Here is a 23656-nt window from a genome sequence, read left to right as displayed (position 1 = left end):
TGTGATGGGATTGCTGTATGTAATGAATGCTACAGCTGGAGTCAGTTGAGGTATCAAGATTCATGCTTCAGTGCTTTTTGATGATAAAAGAAGTATCTAGAGGCAACTTGCAAGGAGGAAGATTTAGTCACTTCTTTTTACCATGCTGGCACTTAAGAGAGAGACTCTACTGAGATACTGCTGACACAAACACTCTCTGAGGACTTGCTTCTGTTTAACTTGGGAAGGGGAAAGAAATGCTGTCTTTTGTATTGTCCTTCATCTTGCTCCCTGAGCAGAATGGAGGTGGATGGCATTTTTCTTTCTTTTACAGAGGAATGGGATTTACCTCTGCTGTGCTTTTTAAAACATTGGACTCTTTAGGGTCTGGAGCATCTCCCCTATGAGGAGAGGCTTAGGGAACTGAGTCTGTTTAGCCTTGAGAAAAGAAGGCTGAGAGGGGACTTGATCCAGGTTTATAAATACCTGAAATGTGGGAGCCATAGTGGCGAGGCTGGTCTGTTTTCAGTAGTGCGTGGGGACAGGACTAGGGGAAATGGGCTGAAACTTCAGCATAGGAAGTTCCGCACGAATGTGCGCAAGAACTTCTTTACGGTGAGGGTGACGGAGCACTGGAACAGGCTGCCCAGGGAGGTGGTGGAGTCTCCTTCTCTGGAGATATTCAAGACCCGCCTGGACGCCTACCTGTGCGACGTGGTGTAGGGAGCCTGCTTTGGCAGGGGGGTTGGACTCGATGATCTCTAGAGGTCCCTTCCAACCCCTACAATTCTGTGATTCTGTGATTCTGTGTGCAACAGTGTGAGCACCTTCTGTGAGCATTTTCCAGAGTTGGTTATTTTGTGTCTCATCAGTTGTTTAAAACCTTCACATTTGTGTGTTAAGGCAATTTAGAAACAAAAGGGGAAGTTCTTTGTGTACTGCAGAATACTGATACTAAGCTTACCAGAGAGGTGGTGGAGAGACTCTCTCTGGAAGTGTTCAAGAACTGTGGAGATGTGATACTGAGAAATACTGGGCAGTGATTCTTTGCTTTTTTTTTACGGCATTGACTTAAATGCCTAGTATCTCAGAGTTGCTCCTCTGCCTTAGTTTCTTGAGAACTGCTAAGGACTCTTTGACTGCTTTCTGAACTCTGTCCTACACGTTCAAGTTAGTGGGAGTTTTTTTCAGCAGACAAAGGATATACTTTTTTCTCTGTTTCAGAGGAAAAAAGCATAGTGATTGTGGAGATTTTGTTTGTTTGTCTGCTGTTGTGTGGAGGTTGGTTGGCTTTGTTTCTTTTTCGTTTAAATGACCTCAGAAGAAGGAATAATTGCTTTCCTTACTGTATCCTGAATTTGCACCTATGGCATACTGTACAAACCCAGTCTTCTCCTCTCTCCTTCAGGCTGTCAGCGCTCCATAGGCTTGTCCAATGGCAAAGCCAAGGTGTGTAGTTACAGTGGATGGTATTACTGCTGTACCTGCCATGTGGATGACAGCTTCCTCATCCCTGCACGACTGGTTCATAACTGGGATACTTCCAAGTACAAGGTAATCTCCCTGTAAGTTGATTTACTAGTGGGTGAACTGAATTGCTGTTTCTATCTAAACACAGACATTTTACTGCATGTTGAGGGTTATAGGCATTTTCTGCTGATAATATCTGTTTCGACTCGCTTGCCAGAATAGCCCTAGCCTGTCAAGTCCATGTACTCTCAAGATGACAGATAATTTAATTGCACTTTTCTTAGCTAGGCCTGTAGTGTTTCTCCAAAAGAGCACCTGTACTCCTCTTCTTGATGGTGTTTTTTCCATCATTGCTCATCTAGCTGTTCAAGAGACAGAATGACTGAGGCTACAGGTTGGTAATGTTTAGCAATGGATACTAAAACTGTCAAAATGCCTTCTGGAAACAGGCATAACCTGAATATGGTGCTTGCAGAAGCCCAGTATATCCCATCTCATGGCACAAACATTTCCAGAGTGCCGAAACATTGCTATGGCTCTTGTTTGGACTGGGCACTTGAAAATAACACAAAGAGAAAATTTTCTTACTGTTTACTTGCCATACAAGCTGCTTTTCTAAAACTTCAGTGATGTGCTATTGCTGCTGCCTTAGTGGTTGGTTACTGTATAGTGGGAACTGATTACATGCCTCCAAGTGTTATGCCAACAAACGTATTAGCAGTGTTGTTTTGCAGTAACAGGGCATGTGCTGAAACAACAATGAACTCATAAGGAAACCAGATTATACTAGAACTTCAAACCTAGCAGCTACTGTTAGGAGAGGCTGTTTGATGTTTTGTGTCTGCGAATATTATTATTATGGGCTATTTGAAAAGGAAAAAAATAACCAGTAAATGCCCTATTAGAGGAAAAGCAGCTCTCTTGAGGAAGAAAATTTGACAGAAGTGAAGATTATTAAAAGGTAGCCAGAGCCTGCCATCAGGAAAATGATAGTCTTGAACCACGAATTGCAAGATTTTTCAGAGCTCTGATATGTGGAAACAAAAAACCCCAAACACTCCCTTTCTTAGAAGCTAGGAATAAATAGTTAAAAGTTAATTTTTTTTTTGTGCCTTTGCAAAGGACTAAACTTGCTAGGCCTAGGGCATTACAGGGAGCCCTCGTATGGAACAGGTAGATGGTACAGTAAGGAAATTTCATATCAAGGTGTCAGTGATACTGCCAAGAAAATAAACTGGTTTGGTTTCTAAGTTTGGGGGGTGAATACTTTACTCTGTGCTATGTTTCCAGTGGTTTAGGTGTAAGCAGCTGAGGGGAGAAATTAAAATAGGACTTCCAAGCTTAAGTTTTCATTGAAAAATCTAACATACAGAAACTCTTACAGTGAGAAATTGTTTTGCATTTTGTCTATACATGCGTAAGGTGGCTTGAGACCACAGCCAAATTCTGTGCAGGTCTGTACTTTGTCAGTTTCTGTGCCAAAACACTCAGAGATGAATTTAAGAAAGGAAAACCATTGCTTAGTTTGGTAAACATGACAGCATAACATCTCCAAGTATTGGGGGGGAAGTGCAATAGAGAGAAGGTTAAGGGGTCATTATATGCCACAGTAGCAGTGTCAAAACTGAGCTGAGATCTCCAGCTGGATCTCCTCAGCTCAGCTCCATGCATGTACAGGACTAAGTTAACACGTAGTTGTTACTTTTGGGAAACCTCTTGGATTTTCTTTTTTCCTGTTCAATTCTGTGTAAACATGCTTTTATTTTTGTCCTTGCTCTATGCCCATGTTGACTAAACTGCTTCTCTGAGGTAGGCCACATATTGCCTGCACTTTCACATCCACATCTCCTTCTACCATTCAGGGGCAAGGTTTGATGTTCCTTTTTTTTGTATGGTCTGAAAGGCAATTTAGTGTTGGCTGCTGCACTTAATATTGGTAATGAAATGGCATGATTCCTTAGCAGTGTATTGATTAAATGTGCTGATTTGGCAATGGCAGAGATCTTGCCCCACCATCTTGAGGTGATCTTGGTAGTAATAATTTCCTATGGGGTCAATTTTAAATAGGAACACTTAATTAGTCAGCATTTCACTTCTAATAATTGGCCATTGTGCCCATATAAAGCCATGTGGCAACATTCCAAAGTGCATCTTAGCAACAGAGCTTATCCTAAAGGCAGAGCCATGGCCCTCACAGGTAGTGCAGAGATGTTTGAAAGCAGAGCTGCTGCCGTGGGTGCTGCATTCCCCAATGGACTAATAGCACACCCCACATAGGAGGTGAGTGGATTACACACACACCACATTTGATGGTCAGAGCTGAAACAGGCTACAAAATACTACAAAAATGTAGTATTGCACATGGACTGAAATGTGTCTAGCATTTTATTAAATGGAAGGAAACTGAATGAAGAATTTGGAAAACTACATACTATATTGGCCAATAGCAATGTGAAATACTATGACTGCCTGACCATTCCCATTATAAGGTTGCATTTCAGTGTCCTATAACTTTGCTATACTTGGTAATGTTTTACCTGTGTGCCTGTGTCAGGCACGCAGAGTGAAAGCACCATGTCCCTGTCAGCCGATGATGCTGGGCACAGCTGTTTTTTTCCTGTAATCAGTGCTCTGCAGGTACATTGTGTTGGCAAGGATAAAGGCTCACTTTTCTCCCCTCAAAGGCTGTGTTCAGGCTGTGCAGCACAAGAACTGAACAGTAGTAATATTTGGTCCTCTGGGATTGTGGTTTGTACAATAAGAAGTGATTGTGGATCTGGTGTTGCTTTTCTTAATCTTTTCTTAAAGTTGCGGTCTCAGGAAAGCTCCCCTGTTCAGGGGTGAAGGTGTGCATAGGCATGGGTGTAACACTGGGACAGTCATCTCTCCCTGGTTCCTGAGGCAGGAGGACAGGTGGATGAGGAAATCCTTGCCCCCTGTGTGGAAGGTGCTACTTGCTTTACCAAGTGTTCATGTGCTTCCTCGTGTGTCACTGAATCCATACCTTAATTTTCCTGTTGGTGGATGAGGAATAATGTTTTCACTAGATACTGTGATTGTCAGGGGATAGGTGAGATACTACAGCCAAATATTTTGATGATTATAAAAGCAGATTGAAAGTAGTTGTTTAACTTTGGACTCTTTTGCACACCACGGTTAGTGCATCTAATAACATTACTGATGTTAATGTTTGAAAACTTGATGTAATTATAGAGTCTTGTAAAATCCTAGTTGCCTGTGCTGCTTCTTACACAGCATGTTACTTGTGCTTCCATTCAGGTGGCGCAATTCCTTGTGTGCGCGTTGTTTTGGAAAGAAAAAAAAAAAAGAAAAAAAAGAAAAAAAAGAAAAAGAAATGAGTGCTTAATGGAAATAAGTGAACTGTTTGATATAGCTTCAGGACCTGGGGAATCTGAGGGGTTATAATCTGCCGTATTTAAAATTACCTGCCTTGACTTTGTGGTTTTTGGCAGTAACGTTGTGCTTGACATTCTTATACTTAATTATGCATTTATGAAATGCATATTATGAAAAGATTATATTTAAAGCTAGTTCTCCTTAGAGTGATGCTTTTTGTAAGGATATACAAGGGCTGCACTGAAAGCAATGCCTCCTATTTTAGTATGTCAGCATACAATGTCAGAGGCAGATGCTGGTGGTATGGCTGTAGAGACTGACCCTTCCCACCAATATCCCATTACATGTTGTTGCCACGTGACAGTTGTAGGCAGAGGGTCAGTCTGACAGAATGGTGTCTGACATGAAAGTGTGTATGAAGCAAAAGTGTGTCACTGAATTCCTTCATGGGGAAAAATGGCATCCATTGACATTCATTGATGCTTGCTGAATATTTATGGAGACCAAAGAGTGGATGTGAACACAGTGAGGTTGTAGGGTGTCCATTTCAGCAGTAGCGACAGTGACCAGAAAGACAAGACAAGTTGTGTGCAGGTGGCCAAGCACATCTGTCCCACCATGAAAGGAAGCGTCTCAATCAACTAATTCTTGTGATTCAGTAAATTACAACCAGGGAGCTGTGTACTGAGCTGTACAAATGCTTGCGCAGGAACAGAAGTGAGACCTTATCCAAGTTTTTTAGGACCTATTGAACCAATATGAGGCTGAAGGATGGTGGAGCGCATTGCTGGTGTTAGCTGGACTGTCCTACCTTGCCCACCATATATTCTGAATTTTATACCTTCTGACCTCCATTTGATGAAAGGTGGGCAACATTTCTGTAGCAATGATGCCATCATACAGCTATGAAGTTGTGGGTCACCTGTGCTAGTGCACATTTTTACAAGGGTGGCATACAGGCTCCTGTTCATTGCTGGCAAAGATGGTGATGGCTGTGATAAAAAAAAAATATATATATATATAGTGATTTGTAGCTGAGAATTTGCTCTGCGAAGTAGTGATATTGTGGTCTTTGTTTCTATTGTAGTTTCCATGGAAATAAATAAGAGGCTCTACTTTTGAAGTGACCTAGGTATATTGCTTTTACTAGCTTCCTGCCTTACAACCTAAATCTCAAGAGGCTGTGGTGTGCCCTTTCTCCTTTTGTTAATTTCTCAGAATGTATCATAGTTAGCCCTCCCTCAACTCAACAGTACAAGCACTGATTTAAAGATCCACAAGGACTAATTGATTTGTGGAACACACAGTATTTCTATAGCACAGTTTTAAGTGATTTGCAGCTTATTTCAGATAGCCCCATCTTCTCTTTTCCAACTGTGATAAAATGCAGAAATGAGACATGAGTGTTTTTTGTCTGTCTCACATCAGAGACAGGAATATCTTTTCCAGTGGGAACAAAAGCCCTGTTAATTTGTCAGGGTCACAGTAGCTCTTTAGAGGTGGAGATAGAACATAGCACTCTTAAGAAAATGACATTCAAAATATTTCTCGCAAATGAAACATTGTCAGTGGGTAATATGGGTAAAATTTAGATGTACTTATCCATAATTTTACAAACTTAATAGATGCGCTTCAGAGTTTTTACATTATTTTATCTACACTGGCTGAGCATGTAGCAAAGGCAGTAGAACTTTATTTTGGAGTTCTGTATCCTTGGGACAGCACAGTATGACTGGATTTGCAGTGTATGTGTTTCCTTTTCCAGTCTTGTGCTTTGGCACTTAGTCACTTGCTTCTTTCCAGCGGAAAACAAGCATAAAAATATTAACAAGGAAGAAACTTGATGATCACGGTTTCAAAGCCTAAAAGTACATGTAGTGAGCTGTGTTATCCTGCAATTAAAATGTGTGGCTGCAAATACTGCTGTACTTTGGACAAGTAAGCAATTATCTCAGGCATTCAGCTTTGATGGGCTTGATGAAGTTTGAATTGGCTGTAAGCAGAGACAGTTGGCTCTCTCTTAGCTCTGTTTTCATCTGTAGATGATAACTACTAATATTTCAGATGCAGAAAATGGCTGACAAAATGCAGAAGGGAAGATCTGCTTAAAAAGAGTAACGAGGAAAGCTTATCTTAACTGGTTGCGTGTTTTTCAGGTATCAAAGCAAGCCAAAGAGTTTCTGGAATATGTGTATGAGGAGCCACTGATTGATATTCAGCAGGAAAATCCCATGTTGTACAAGCACGTTGAATCTCTGGCAACTGTTGTCCGCCTGAGACAGCAGTTAAAATCTCTGCGAGCCTATTTGTTCAGCTGTAGAGCAGCAGTGGCTGAAGATCTACGTAGAAGGTAAGATCCACAGACAATGTGTAGCACGAAAGTATAGTTTCTTTGTTGTGTTGTTTTTTTTATTTTACCCCCTTGTGATCTAGATATAAAGATATTACCCATTTAGAAAGGTGTTGTGCTCAGATGACTTTGCTGGGCAGCTGGGATATTCTACTGCCAAAGAAGATGGTTCTAACAGCTTTTATAGTGTCTAAGTATCCGAAGTTCTTAACTGCTATTAGCCCAGAGGCCACACAGCGTAGTGAGCATCTTTTACTACTCCTCAGGCTTCTTGACTTTGCATGAATATCTTAAAGTCAGTTATGACAGGTCATGCTTCCTGCCTCAGCATGTCTTTCAAGTTATCTAAGTATGGTAGCTGCTGTCAGGAGTTTGAACCAGCTCACAGTATAGCCAGGTTTAAACAGTGGTTGAGTTCTTCTGCCCTCCTCTGTGATATGTATGATTTCACAAAAATGCAGTGGGAGATGCAGTCTCCTGTGAGTGACTCAACTCATGAGTTATGCAACACCAAAGTAGTCATGCTCTTGTTCAGTCACCATCTTTTCTATGCATTTCTTGGCCCTGCAGAGTGTTTTGTTTAGTGGAAAATAGATAGTCACGGCACAGCAGAAAATGTTTTTCAGCTTAATTGTTCTGAACTTTCCTTGAAGAAAATAAGCTAAAAATGAACAATCTTCATAAAACCTGCAAGACACAGTGGTGACCTCAAAAGAAAAACAAAACAAAAAAACTGGGCTTCTTCTGTCCAGATTTCCTAAAGAGACTGGGAGATAGCTGAGGCTATGCTGTGTTGTGAGACAAGTGGTTACAGGTATATGTAGCTGACTCGGTGGTAAATACATCACTAAATATTTGTGAGTGTGAGACAAGTCCACAAATAAGAAATCCACAGCTTTGAAATTATCAACTTCCAAAGGACAAGAAAGCAAATGCCATCGGTGACTGTGTTTTGAGCATAATTTTTAGGGATGGTGGGGATCTGTACTCTCTGAGAGGAAGAGGAGACCAAACTAGTGTCTTTATCCCAGGCGAGTGTGAGGTGAAGTCTGCCTTTCAGTGGACAACCATGTTGTTTCTTTGAGTAACCACACGAAGAATGATATAACAGAAGGTTTCTGGACAGAGCCCTACTAATTCTTGCATCAGACCTGCTGGACTGTCAGTGTGTTTGTATATGTATTACTGCACAATCCCCGTTATTTTATAGGGCAGCTCACAGCATTTTAAGAATTAGGATGTTTTTTAATCTGTTATTTCAGACTATAGTTTTATCTTGCGGAGCTGTCTTACTCTTCAGCTACGATTATTTTCCTATGCCATCCTCTTCAATTGCAATAAAACTAAAAGGAGAAGATTCATGAAGGCTGCTGTTAAGGAAAAGTGGCAGAAAAGAAATTGTGTCCTCTGATTAATGCTGAAGAAAAGAATGCCCTAATTAAAATGGACAGGAGGAGGCAGAAGAGGCTGAAGGTACTTAAGTAAGAGAGCTAAAGAAGAGAGATCAAAGGAGGTCTAAATAGAGAAGTCTATGACCTAGAGACAAAGGGATGATGGAAAGCCAGGAGAAAGAGATTTGAAGATCCAGAGCTGAGGGAAGGAGGAGATAAGGAAGATATCTCAGGAAATGAAGAGTTAATAAAGAAATTGAGTCAGGGAGTGAGAGGGGAGCAAAAACTTGCCTTCAAAAAGGAGAGGTGGCAAGTGCTGAAGAAAGAGAAGACAGAACAGACAAAAATTATCACAGAAATCTGTGCATGATCTTTGCTTGGGGGAAACAGGAAAAAAAAAAAAAAAGGGTCACAGAAATATTATGGTAAGCATTTAATACCAACTCTGATTAGGCAAAAGAAAAAAAAAAAAAAAGATAGCGAGAAGCAGCAGCACAGGCAAATAGATCACATCCTGTTTTGTGGCTGTAGCTGAGTGGTTGTATTGGCTGGTCATTACTGGCGGCTTGTTCATCAGAATGAAATCCAGGAAGGTAGGAGGGGAGGATGAAGCACATGCTTTGTTTTCTTATTTATGGGTTCTTTCACACTGTCTCATATTAAAACTCTATGGTGGAGAGAACCTCAGCTGAGGAAGGGTGAGAACATTAAGGCACTGATTTTGTACAAAGAAAGCATCTCCAAGCTGGTTGGATTTGTTAAAAGCACTGTGAGAGTCACTGAAGGAATGTTTCAAAAGCACAAAATGCACCTTTGACTTCAGCTTCTCCTCAGGTTGTGAAATCTCCATTGCAGTGAGTTTTGGTGCTCAGTTGATTCTTAAGGTCTCCTGAAAGATGTTTGCAGAAAGGAAAAGGTAGAGAAGTCCTTTTCCCAGAAGTGGGTATCTTGCCAAGAACTGGTCCCTATGTCTTTATTTGGTATGTGTAGTATCACAGCCTGCAGACCCTCACTATCAATGTAATGGCTTTACAGAGCACAACTGACAAGTAAGTATGTCACTTAAATTTACCTTTGATTCATCATGTGGGCCAGTTTTTTGTTTTTTGTTGCTTTTTTTTTAAAGGAGTTTAGAAACAACATGAAGAGACAGCATTCCTAAAAATAGTACCATTTCCGAGTTAGAAATGAATGAAGGGAGGAGAAAATCCAGTTATCTATCTGGCTCTGAAAACATTATTTTTCTGCTTGGTCTTCACCTAGTATGTGACTATGACTATTAATCAAAAGCAAGTGAACACAGCATCTTGGAGACCTGTCAGGCCCATATAAACAGACTGAAACAAACTGTTAATATTGCTGTCTAGGGAGAACTAAAAACAGACTGATTAATTATATTGGCACCTTGCTGCCTTTGAGACACTAATAGAGCCTGCCTTTTTAGGGAAAAGCATATCGCTCTGAGGTTTCTTTTATTAATACTATTTGCATTATCATCATCTCTAAATCTATACCTTGCTCTTGAACTCAGATCACAAAACGAAGATGGCAATGAATTTGGAAACTCTTGATGTCCTCTGGGAAGACAAAACTGTTTACAGTGCTTACAAGTCATTTTTTTTCTGAAGAATTCCAGATGGCTATAAACCAGGTTAACTTAGGATCCAGTTAGTTTAAATGTAGAAATGCTATTTATAATGCCTTGTGTGCAAAGATAGGTACTTTGGGAACTTTGTGAATCTTGGCATCTGGTAGGGTACGTAGTGCTGGGCTTTGAAGAAGCAACTGACTAAGAAAGACTGGAAGAAAAAAAGGAAGGAAAATAGGAAAAGAAGCAGTAGAAATCCTTGAAGTAGGTAGCAGGCTTACAGTAAAGCATTGGTCTTCATCATTTATAGTGATTTGTTTTCACTTATTGCTCCTTCAGATTCTAAACTTTTTATATTTACAAGGGAGGAAGGGGAAAAAAAAAAAAAAAAAAAAAAAAAAAAAAAAAAAAAAGTAAAGAAAAGCAGAGTTGGCTGAGAGGAGAAATAAGGCCCCCACTGGTGCATATAACAGTGTTCCCCAGAGATTGGCCTGCTGATGAAACCATGAAACAAGCCAGTTGGTGAGCGCCCTGTTTTACAAGGGATGTTGTTACGTGTGGTATGTTGCGGCCATCACTTCAACATTGCAACAGACATAATTTGCCTCAAATGTCTTTACTCAACAAGTTCTCACTTGTTTTGGTTCAGACTGAAGTGTACAAGACCTAGAACCAATGCAGATTTAGTACAAGTGGAGCTATACAAATCCCACCACAGCCTGCTGCTCCCAGGGTAGATGAATAACTGGCACAAGCAAACAAGATTACATCAGTGAAGTGGATAGGTAGGAAATAGAACAAGAATCCCCAAGTCCACTGAAAGATTAGATTATTCTGTGAAGCTGTACTGAATGGTGTGTTATTTTGGCTTTACTTTCTTCCTTTTGTTTTAGGAGTACAGTTAGCTTGTTTCATACCCTATGCCATAGTCTGTCTTCCTCTGTTCTTGTTATTGTTGAAGGCTCTTCTGGGCAGAGATCTGCTAGAGTGGTGTGGTTTTTGTTGTTTTTTTTTTGGGGGGGGAGGGTGGTCTTCTGGTACTTCCATGTCTACTGCAGGGTAGTGTAACCTAGGTTTACTTTGAAGCACTCTCTGAGCTCTCTTCTCTCTGAACTACACACCTGAACTTTCAGTGTTGCTAGCCCAGGTGTTATAGACAGATGGCAGTAGAATGAGGTAAGATAGTCTGCAATAGATTCTGCAGTACTTTAGTGCTCATTCTAGCATTCTCTGTCGTAATCAGACATTCTGTGTACGGTGGTGAGAAACTACGTGGAAAAAGTTCCCAGATACCTGGATATATTGCATAGTGTGTTATAAGAAAGCTGAATTAGAGCTTGCAATTGCAGGAGGAAGTTAAAGGTACACCTCCATGGTCCTGGGTGAGCCTGCCGGTTTGTCAGCATAAAACGGAACAAGCCCAAATTCAGCTATGGTTAACAATAGAGTCCTGTCACTTCCTACAGTGTGGTCTTAGACATATCACTTCTGACACAAGGATAGATTATTTTCAAAATATTTGTGTGGCAATTGGAAAACCTGTCTAAACACATCACACAATTCCTGATTGATCTTATGCAATCACTATACAACCAAATACCTCACATATGTGAAGCTGGGGCTGTGTCAGGTCGTCTTTCAGACCAAGAACAACAGAAGGTCGTTAAGTCATATTCAGACTGTCAAAAGAGTGTGTTTTTCTCTGCATTGGATAAGCCATAGCCATTTGGAAAGTGGAAAATCCCAAAATAAGAGAACAAAGGTACAGCTTGTGAAAGCAATTGACTGTAAAAAGAAAATTTGAGAAACAGAGCAGCAGAAGGATGTGTTTTCTTGGCACAGGGCTCTGAGTTGAGAGAAAGAAGGAAATATGTTGCACAGGTGATTAGAAGGAGGGAGAGAAATACATTTGAAGAAGAGATGTGGATATCCTGAAAGGATTAAGTCTTAAGACCAAATGACATCTACAGGGAAGGAAGGATGAAAAAACAAATGCAGAGAAGAATGCTCGTGCCACTGTTTTATGTAGATAGTGTGTGTATGTGATCATTGCACTAGCTAAAGTGAAGCATGCTTGTTTGTGGAGCTCTTACAAACAGACCACCTCATTGTTTCAATTCTTGCTTTTTTTTATTTTGAAGAGGTAACTTTGTTTGTGGGCTTCTTTCAAGTTAACACCATAAAAATACATTTGGCTAAAAATCTAGAGGGCTCAATATGAAGTTAAAGTAGATTTTTGAGCTTTCACTTCAACTTTCTGGAGACTGATGCCAAAGCAACCGCGGGCAGAAGGCAGTACTGCAGTCTGGTTAGGTCAAGGGTGAACTGAAAGCACACAAGCCAGTCCTCAACCATTGTAAGCATCCAGCATCCAGCTGAGGTGTGTGCTGTGACATGAGATGTATTTTCCAGTGGATTTTCAGGTTCATGTTAGCATTTTCTGGTCTAGGGGCACATCTGCACCTCCTTGTCAAACAAACCAGTAGTGCTTGATTTCTTTCAAAATGGTAGTTTTCATTCTCTTTTTGAGACTAGATTACTTTTAAAAATAATGTACTGATTTAAAAGTAAGTTCCTCTTGTGGACACTACATTAAATATTACTTGTGTCATTTTCATTCCAGTGTATTCATATCAGAACTTACAGTAGGGAACTTCAAGGATTCTTCTTAACTTGATTTCAAAATTATTTTCAAAGTATTTTGAATTCAAGATGAAACTTGTGTTTCTAACTAACTCTCTGCATTTTAGTGTTGATGGTTTTTGATCCCTGAGTTTGATCTGTAGTAATTTGTGCCTTTCACAATTTTACCTTAACCTTACTGAAATAACCACAGAGGAAAGAGACCTACTACACCGCATTTTTGCTGGAAGTTTATGTCCTGATTTGGGATTGCTGATGAAAGATTAGCTGGTTTAGGAAGCTCGTGGGGAATTTTATAACAACATGAAAAATGGCTTTACCTGGACATGCTTGGTAATCAATCTAGCACTTAGGGTGGGTTGAAGTTATTTAGGGAACGGTTGCTCTCAGGAGAGTTCCCTTGTGAAATTGAAATGGTTCAGAAATGCTTTTTTAACCAAAACCCTGGGTATGGGGGGCAGAGGGGAGGGAAGCAAAGCAACAAACACAACCATCTGGTGTAAATACCTCAAGAAGTAAATCAATGATACTTTATAGATTTTATTACTGTTTTCATTTTCTTAATTCATTATCAGCTTTTGACTTCTGAATTAGTGGGTTTCCCAGGGCCCTACTTCCCTGAGTAACTCTTTTGTTTGTCTGGGCAGTTGGGGTTCTCTTCTCCCGGTGTAGTCCAAGGAGCTGGGATTGCTAAGGAAATGCAATATAGCAGAAGCCTGAATAAAAATAAAAGAATTAGCAATACAAGGAAAACATTCTACTTTTTTTCCTTTAATCTTTGTTGCTGTTCTGTAACTTAAATTAACAGTCCCATGTATTTGAGTTAAGTGGTGAGTTACTTACATCCCTCTCCACTTCTTAAAGTAATTCTGAATAATTTGAGGTATGGTGAAAGAGATATGAGCATGAGCTTGTCCTACCTGCGTGCTGCATACACAGTCACAGCTGTCAGAGGTGCACAATGCAAGGATTTAAGAGGTTCTGTTGCCTCTTGTCCAGGAGGTAAAAAATGTGTTCAGGCTAGCAGGAGTGGCAGAAATCAGACTGTGCTGGCTTGCCTGCTGGTGCAGTAGCTTAAAAGCAAACTAGTGGTGATGTTTGTTAGGTGGTACAGTAGTAGTTTAAAAGTTTAAAGTGGTGGTGTAATCACAGGGCCAGACTACAAACAGGGCTGGCTGAGGAAATGGACTTGGTATCTGGGGTGCTGTGCCAGCTGTGGGTGTAGCAGCTTCCTGCAAGAGAGGTGGAGAGAACTTTTGAATGTGGCTGCATGCTAGTCTGGTGCATCTGCATCTCACATGAATCAGAGCTCAGCCACGCAAATCTTAACCTGGCCAAACAAGATGCTCCTGGCTGGCACATGAAATCATGGCGCCAGCTTCCCCTTCCCTCCCTGCCCCCACCTCCATTTTCAGCAGGCTTTTTGGTACAAAAGAGACTTGATTGTGTCCACCTGCCAGCTAACTTGATTTCTTTTGATTGTCGTGTAAAAAGAAGAGTTCGCTTTGCTTATCACATTTGTACTTTGGTTATAGTGTCAGGCTTGAGCAGATTAATTGGTTGAAGCTTTAGCCAAGCTGTCAGGGTATTTAACCCACTGGAGAAAAATGACCCAAGCTGATGATAAACAGGCTTTAAATGCAGAGCAATTACTTAGTGCTAACAAAGCACCATGACTACACACTTTGTCCAAATGCAAAAAGCAAAGCCTTATCGGTGATTCTGTTTGCAGGAGGACACTAAAAGATAACCTTTGTTTGTGCAAATACTTACATGATAAGATCCTCTGAAAGGAATCAGTTGAAATTTCAAGTTCTATCTTGCCTGAAGGCTGATATATATCAAACAAGAAATAATAATAATCACAATCTGAGAATGCTTAATTCTCTGTTTCAGTTGGACCCAAAGTCTCAGAACGGTAAGTTTCTTTCCTGCTCGCACTGATTGCTCTCTTTGCTAGCATGTTACAATAAAGCAATTAAAAGACTTTTAACCAACAGGACTTTGGATTTCATTGTTCATGGGGATTGGCAAGGCTAAAGGGCTGGTTGGCATTGAACTTAGTTTGTTCACCGCAGACTTAATTCTGACTGGTAGACAGGGTTTACAGCACTGCAATCCTGTGACTCACAACTGTTCTGTTTTGCATCAGTGATGAAACTGCGCTGGGAGTTTCCAAACCTCATGAAAGCTTAGGAGGTGCTTTTAGTGGGACGTGCACTCGATACCATTTGCTTCTCAGGGGTCGCAGGTCACATTCTGAAGCAGCAGAAGTTTGAGTTTTTATTGTGATGAGTCCTAACATCTTGCATTTGACCCCTGCCTAGCTCACTCTGAGTTTTTTCTGTGCCTTAAGATTTGACTGAAAGGACACTGTTTATTGAATGCTTTCAATTGACTTTAGAAAAAAAAATCAATTTCTCATAGAGCATCAATCAAAAGATTTACAAAATGGACATATTTTCTTTTGCTTTCAAATGACTTGCAAGAGATTTCCCATTTGGTGTTTGTAAAGGACCTTTACGTCAAAGGAAAAACTTAAAAGTACCAAATGCAAACACATGTTTTGGTCTTTTCAGAACTTAAATTAACCCAAGCATGTTCTCAGTTCCTTCTCATGTGGAAGGTAGAGATGTGTTTTCTAGTAAATTGTTTCTGAGTGTAGTTACCCCATTCTGCTCTGCAGTGTGTGTTACGGTTTTAACCACAGCTGTGATTCTGGGCTGAATTGGATGCCATGTAGTACTTTATCCAGATGCTAATGCAATGGCCATGTGATTGTGTGAGTCCCATCTCACCTGCTGTACTCTGATGTCTAGTTTCCTGTGCTTAATTTCAATTAATGTTGGCAGAAGGGTGAAGATAAGACTTCAAGTCTGCATGAGAAGAAGTATCTTGAGACAAAAAGGGAGAGACATTGAATTATTAAATTATTTCTGTGTGCCCCTACTGTAAAATATGTTGTATATGCATTTATCTCCCTAGGTTTAGAGAACCTTTATGGAAGGCCTGTGGAAATGCTGGATGTCATTCATTTTCTTGTTCACTGGACTGCTTAGTCAACATGGCTTTCCTGTTCCAACTGATTTACTTGCATTTTATAGTATTTGGTTGTTGTTTACTTTTAAATATGCATTTGTCTGGCATTCTAGTACCTTTTGCTCTTGTTCTCCACCTCCTAGAGGCTGAGAACACTAGTGGTAAACATGTTTTTTTGGAGCAGGTTACAATGGTTGCTCTGAAAGTAAGGTCTCCTACTTTATTATTTCAGCCCACAACGTCAGAGGCAGATATTGGTTGTATGGCAGTAAAGGTTGAAGCTTCTCACAACATTCAGTAACATTTTGTTGCTCAGCTCACAACAAGTGAGGCGAAGGCATGTAATTTATATTTTAAAAGATCAGGGACTGAGCTTTTAGACCACTGAAGTGCTTTCACGTTTGTTCTCTGCTTTTGGGGATGTGAACAGGTGGTGAGGGAGTGCTTTGCACCACTGCAGCTGTTAGAACCAGGGACCGGACTGGTTACTTCCTAAGAAGTTTTGTAAAGTGTTATTGGTAGAAGTTCTAACTTCTCAGCTGTTCTTCTGTGGCCTACTACAATCAAAGTATGATTTTTTTTTTATTTTTTATTTTTTTATTTTTTACAAAGATTGCAACTGTATCAGCCTTACTTACTGTGGGTTTTCTAATGTCTCAGTTTTCATGTCATTTGGAAGTAAGTATTCCTTTAGCTGGAATGTCATTCATGTGTGTGTTTCAGTTTCTAACTTAAGACTGAGAGAGTAGTGCCAACTTCTTTTTTGTGAAATGGGTTTGGAAGGGAGGAGAGATGCTGGAACTGCAGAATTGCTACTGCACACATGTTTCAGGAGGGGAGGTGGATGCAAGGTGAGATTGACTGTCACCAGGGCCTGTGCTGGCTGAGATCTCTGGCAATGGTCATCACTTCATAGTTTGCTTTTCATCAGCATGCTTTTTAGAAGTTAGAACTTGCAGGAAATAAAATGCAGTCCTTGAAGGCAGGGGAACGTGATGTTAGTCACTGATATTAGTCATTGACAGTTTCTGCCTTATGGGCTGTTCAGGCTACAGACTTTCTGTAGCCTAGAAAAGGAAATCTTTCATTAGCTAATTATTTTCCTTAGCAGTACCGCAAGGGCGTCAGCAAATAATACACTTCCTGGCAAAGCTACCATGCTGTTTAGTGCCTGTGTGTGATCAGGGGAGAATAAAGGGGAAATTTTAATGAGATGAATTGTATGAGAGCTGAAGAATACTAAAGGCTTTGAAATGCTGCTCAGAGTTAAATCTTAGCAATCAGTTTTAATAATCTTCTACAAGTAAATGAGAAATCCAAGTGTTGCATGATGTCTGATATCTGGATTTTTTTACTGTTTTCTAGCTATCTTTGACATTGTGCCAAATGTGTAATGAAGGCATGATGCGGCAGAGCCACTGAAACATGTTCATCTCTGATTGAAGCAAGGGCATAGCATACAGAACTGAAAGGGGAAAATGCAATGACTTAGTGAGACAGCAGCTGAGAAACAGCTGGTTGGGGCAGATGTGCTTGGTGAGTTAAGAAGGAGCTAGGGCATAATCTTGCTCCAGAAGAGTGCTATGAAAATGGCAGTGCCCAGTTGCCAGTGCCTTGCTTGCAGAACTCTTTCCTTCCCACTCCAACAAAGATTAGGCTTTTGCTGGTTGTTTTTTTTTGTTTGTTTGTTTTTGTTTTTTGTTTTTTGTTTTTTTTTTTTGTTTTTTTGTTGTTTTTTTTTTTTTCAAAAACGCAAAAAGGGTGTCAGGATTTTGTACCACTCACTTAAACAGCAGTGAAAGGTCCTAATCCTTCTAAGACAGTTTTGAAAGCATCACCTTAAAATAGTTGTTTAAGGTACCTGATAAGCAGGATGAAACAGGATGCTTCCATTATTTGTGGATTCAGTGTTTTGTCAAAGATTGCTGCTGATGGTATTAGGCCTGCTGATTTGCAGTTGAGCTAATTATGTTACTCCAGTTTCTAAAATCTCTTGAGTTCCTGTGTACTTTGTCATTAGTTTAATGTTAGCATCAAACTCATATCAATCTTTCAGTATCTTGACAGTTTCTTTTTGTTCATGTCCAATGGTCTTTCTGTTAATTCAGTTCTACCATTGCAAACTGATCTTCATCAGAGCTTCATTCGTGTGTTTAATAAGGTCAGTAATTTGGTTTCTGTGTTACCTGAAAACTACATGATTGTCATGATTGTAGTGTAGGAAAGTGAGTTAAGTTCCTTCTCTTAAGAACATACATTGTAAAGTAGTCGCTCTTCTGGACTTGGTTTCTTTTTTCCCCATCTCCCTCTAGAGTGATGTGATTATCTTCTTGGCAGAATACCTGAGCATGGTGTTAAATTTGTTCTAGGCAGATGGAAAATAAAGCTGGTTAGCTGGTTGTGCCTCTGGCAGTTTGCACAAAGACATTTTAATCAGATACTTTTCCCAGCAGATGCAAGGGTTTTCATAAACTTTTCGTGCTAATGTCCATTTGACTTTACCAAGTTGATTTTGCTCCTTACTCTAACCCCGTTGCTCATTTTATTACAAATCATTCTAAAGACACATCTGTTTCAGTTTCTGTAGTTTAGCTTTATTCCATGTCTGTCAGACAATAGTCAATGGCCTTGCTTGAAACCATGTTTTATGTAAGAAAGATATAACTTTATGTAAGAAAGGTATAACTTTCTCAAATAAGTGTTTGTAAAGTTTATACCAATACAGATTTTCTATATGCAAACGAAAGTCTATATCAGTCAGTTTCATGGTAGAAAACATGTTGGCAAATGACACTGGTGTGGTATTCATTCTCATTGTGGAAATTGTGGAGTAGTTGTGTCCTTGAGTAATGTTGAAAAGTAGTTGATGACAAATTCTGTCTCTAATGCCTTTGTTTTGCAGTCTTTTGGGAAAGGGAGGAAATCTTTGAGTTTCCCAGTCAAAAAACCCTATATTTCAGAAGCGTATCAGTACATCAGTTCTTCTTTTTTTTTTTTTTTTTTTTTTTCAGGATCTTTCCAAGAGAGTATCTTCTTCAGCAAATCCATCTTTATTCTCTGGCAGACCTCCAGCAGGTAAGTTCATTCAACTAATTCTACTTTTTTCTTACCCACCAAGCATCTTCAGTGCTAATTGTATATTCCCACTTCAAGTTAACCAAAATATAAGTTGCTTTACTTTAAAGCGCTCTCTGTTACATATGGTTTGATCTCAAAGTGGGCTAACTGGGCCATTGGTTAATATTTAGAGAGAAAACCTAAAGCTGCAATGTTGAAATAGAACAGGAAATAGGCCACAAGAGAAAGCTTTGCTGGGAGAAATTTTAATCTGTGCAATGAAGACTTCCCTGAAGCTCAACTGGAGACGAGTAATGACAAGTAGTATTTACTTTTTTGCTTGAAAGAGTAGTTCTTTAGGAATTTGAGTTTGTACAGTCCCTAGTGCAACATGCTGATTTAATAAGTCTGCTAGGTATTATAACAATACTGAAAAAGAAAAGTTCAACAAGAACACTACAAAGCCAGGCAGTGTTACTTTGACCATGGCAGAGATAATGTGCCAACAAAACATGTCTTTGTATTGGTGATGATTGAGCTAAGCGAACAGCTTGCACTGCATCTGCCTGAACAGCAGAATTATGTCTCATACAAGATTAAACAAGAAGAATTTGGCAAAAAGAACTGAAAAGGACAGGGAATCCAAGGTGAATGTGCTGCCGTACTTAGATACACAATGAAGGAAGCAATGAGGTAAGATGTGCTAGCTGACCAAGATGCCAACTGTGTTCAAGCTCCTCTGCTGTTGTCAATGACATGTAAAACATATTATTTTAAGCTTCTTCGTCTGATATTTCACTTGTCCAACCTTACTTTTTTCTGCAGGGTAACAGGCAGCATAGTAAGTTTGAGGTTTCAGTTGATATCTTAAATTGATGTAGTTCAAATTGCCCTCAGAGCCACAGAAACTACAGAGCCACAGATTCTGCAGGTTTTTGTTGGCTGGTGAAGTCACAGAATTGAAATGACTCCATATATAAAATTAAAAAAAACCAAACAACAGTAATCTAAAGCAAATTTCTACATCCTTTCAGCATGTTCTGCTATCATCTCTAATAATCAAGCCATGAAATAGCAAGCTACTTAACTCCAGAGCTACAGTCTCCCTGGTGGGCCTGTCTATTAGCCTCCAGTGCTTTGTAAGCTGCTTAATCAGTTTCCAACACTGGTAGTAGATGTTTTAGAAGCAATCAGCAGCTTATGGAGCACCCTGTGGGAGGGATGGAGGGTAGAAGTCAGAATTCATTCATTGATTTAGCAGTTCCCTTTAGTATGTTTCTTTGTGTTTATTTGTGTTTGCAAAACACCTTCTCTTCCCCTGAGGGACCAAGCCCCAGATTTATCATGTTTAGAGGCAGTGTAATTTGATTAACATTTCTACTGGGGTTGGTTAAATTGGATTTACCTTTTAATCTAGCCATATCCTTGATGTCAGCCTGGAAAGGGTTTTCCACATTTCAGCATCTACAGGTTTGAATTCCCATTGCCTGTTTTTGTCAAAATGTAACCAAGGTGCAAAGGAGTGGGAGGCCTGGTGAAAGAAATAGTAACACCCTAGTAAGACCCTGATATGACCCCCGGTTTGCCCCTTCCTACTGCTTTCTCCTTATGGCTCATCATTTTCCACTCAGCTACAGTTGGGTTGAGGTGCTTTTTAATCCTAAAAGTTTTCTCTCCTTTTGATTCCTCTACTGCCTATTTCTTCATATCCATGAGCTGCTTTTACACTGTTTCCTGCTGTCATGTATATTGTGTGTGTTTGGAGAATTAACTAAAAGTTTTATTAAAGATTAATGGGAAGATAAAGCATGGTGAGTGAATTAGAAAAGCAGAGAGGGGTAATCTGCAGATATAAGCAACCTTTACCTTGGTTAGTCACAGCTCGATTCTGATTTGTTTCCCAGCCAAATTCTCTTTGAAGATCCTGGAAAACATGCAGTCATTTTCAATCAAGCAGTTGGATTTTAGAAATGTACTGAGGATCTTTTCTCAGGTACTAAAAAAAAAGTTGGAGGTGTCAGAAGATGAAGCATCATACAGTGTTATTTTAAAAGGAAACGCAATTTAAATCTCTTGCCAGGCTCAACAGATCTCCATGCTTAGATGATATGCGTGTAGCAGAGTACTTATTGGAGGTGTCTGGTGAGAATGGTTGTAATTTGGACGTACTTGGCCAGGGCTCTATTAGGGAAGACCTCAACTGAGACTCAGAACTGAGGGAGAAAAAAAATAGACAAGAAGCCATTAGTTTTGGAAACTTACCTAACTCTTAAGTGAGGAGGTACTTTTTGTAATGGCAGGTGTGAGTAGGTCCCTAACCTTTAACCAGAGGCAGTAGGCGATACTCATTATTTGTGTATGTGTGTTTATTTGAAATAAATAAAAACACACACGCACCCTATCAATGTTGCATTGCAAACCAGCGTCCTAGTGACTACAGTGAAGTTTATAGCAAGCCCATCCATAGACACACTCACGAGGAATTTATTCTTAGCTTCTTTTTGTCCTCGTCATTTTAGGCATTAGCAGCTGAGATAACTAACTAGATGCATACATATTTAATGAGCAGAAACGAAGTGTGACAGCTTTCCTATTCCATCCATTGGTACACTTGTTTTCCTTTACAGCCCTTGCTATGATCACCTCTTCAAAGAATAATTTGTTCTATGTCACTGCTGAGCCTGCCACCAAAACACCACTGCTTCCCTGTTAGCTAGTTTATTTCAGAGTTATTCCAATCAACTAAAACCTTAAAGAAGGTGACCTCCAGTTGATGGGAAGCAAGACTTCACTCTTGGAATTACTGTCTTTAGCAGACAACAGCACACCAAGAAAACAGTTCCTCTTGCTTATGTGCAGTATCGTCCCTTCATCACAAACCTACTGGATGTTGGGAACTTATTCTCTGCTGCTGTTGTTAATGTCCATGGGTTTCTGGATGTATGAACGCAATACATGCAAGTTGAAATTCAAAAGTACTCGTTCATTTTCTGTGGGTTTGAACTGTTTTTTGTGACAATGCCGGATTTTACACTGCTAAACACCAAATTATACAGGAGCCAACTTAGACAAGAGTATTGCATTTCTGAGGAAGACAAATTATTGCTACTTAAACTGGATTCCAGATTAGTGGGAGCTTTAGGAGTAGAAGACTTGAAGTTGCTATTGTGACAAGCTTGAAACTCAGGTGCTTAATCCACACAGAACAACTAATGCCATGCCTGTTCTTTGTGTTAAATAGTAAGATGTACATGTTTACAGTGATTAATGCCACATTATTCTTCACACTAGAAAACCTTTTTTTTGTGGAAACAATTTCATCCCAGTTGAGCTACCTTGAAAAGGTAAAAGGTAAAATAAGGATCATTGTAACAACAAAAATGACTGGATGTCAGGGATGATAATGTTGAGTGAGATCTGAGATATGAAAAGCTAAAGATACATTTACACAGAAATAATTAGGAAAAAATATTTGAAGTTATAGAGCATGGGAATTTAAAATGAGTTGAGTTATATTGAACCACTGTAAATAATTTTATTCAAAATATCAGCAGTTTACATTTTGCTTGAAGTGAATTGAGCTGAACGATATTAAAGTCATTTTCATTCTGAATCCGTAAAGGCTTTTAATGTAGATTTGTCAATTTTTATATCATAGATGCATTAATCCATTAGCATTTAATTAAAGCATCAATTTAATTCACATCACCTTTCCTGACTGTCTTGCTTCAGATGAGCATACAGACAACACAAATAACTATGGAGAGGAATAGTGGGCAGTAGTTCTCATAGTAATGTAGCACAGGTCGTGCAGTGAATATGAGATGGGCATAAAAATCCTTAATGGAAATGCTTCTTTGCAGCACACAGTGAGCATGAGGAACTTAATGCCACAGTAATATTACCAGGGCCAGAAGTTTATAATCTTTGAGAGGATTAAGTATCCATAATGAGAATGTCCACTGTTGCACTACATAAGGTAAAAAGATTATAAGGTTTCAGAATAGACGCATTACTTGTTGAGTGGATTAGGAAGATGTCTCCCCTACTGACAGACATATCAATGATTTCATCATCCTTTGGCGTTTGTAGTAGAGATTACAGCATCTGATAGGGTTTTGATCTAGGTGAAAAATTGGTCTATCAGAAGCATTCCCAATATAGAAATCTTAACGTTTCTGTTCAAGAATTTTAATCAATCTTAAGCAAAGATTACATTACACCTAATTTGAATCTAGCATATTGTTAGAAAAGGATTAGAAGGTCTTAGAAGAACCAAGAAGTGGTTAGGACTGGTGTAATTTTTCAAGCTTTTAACCTGTTGTATAATTTCTTTGTACATCCTTTATCAGTGAGAAATTTGTGTCCTTTCTCTCTTTTCATAGACTGAGATGGAGGAAGTTGGCAATGCTTTTTATAGCATTTAGGAAAAAATCTGTTTGATAGCTTGTAATGAACCACGTCTGTGCTACACAGTTTTGATAACACAGCAGTTTCTGCCGAGGAAGTGATAGGAAGTAGTACCTAACAGGCCTGTGCTAGTAAAAGTCAATAGTGTGAATGTGGTTGTATTGACTGGCAAAACTGGGTTTTGGGTAACATACTTTGGGCTTGGTCTAGCATTAGAATTGTTACTGGAGTAGGTGCATGGCAAAAACAAGCACACACACTTAATGGATATAGCTGTACTTAAAAAGTATTAGTGCAAACTCAGTTACGTAAATGAGAAATTCTCCTGCTGGCATCATTTTGTTTCATTCAGTGAATCAATATAAGCTGTAT

The 23656-nt window shown here is 39.5% G+C and overlaps 1 protein-coding gene across 2 annotated transcripts in view; it reads left to right on the top strand.

Annotated features, from left to right (window-relative positions):
* PLEKHM3 (pleckstrin homology domain containing M3) overlaps nt 1–23656 on the top strand; it is an 87296-nt gene that overhangs the window by 33010 nt on the left and 30630 nt on the right. For both annotated transcript variants that reach the window (XM_072341943.1, XM_072341942.1), the window contains exons 4-6: nt 1388–1533; nt 6963–7156; nt 18829–18892. In XM_072341943.1, the coding sequence (XP_072198044.1) occupies nt 1388–1533; nt 6963–7156; nt 18829–18892 (404 nt within the window). The remainder of the gene's footprint in view (nt 1–1387; nt 1534–6962; nt 7157–18828; nt 18893–23656) is intronic.

The sequence above is a fragment of the Excalfactoria chinensis genome, chromosome 7 (genome assembly GCF_039878825.1).
Source record: "Excalfactoria chinensis isolate bCotChi1 chromosome 7, bCotChi1.hap2, whole genome shotgun sequence".
Classification (NCBI taxonomy): Eukaryota; Metazoa; Chordata; class Aves; order Galliformes; family Phasianidae; genus Excalfactoria; species Excalfactoria chinensis.
This window is presented reverse-complemented; position numbering and strand designations above follow the sequence as displayed.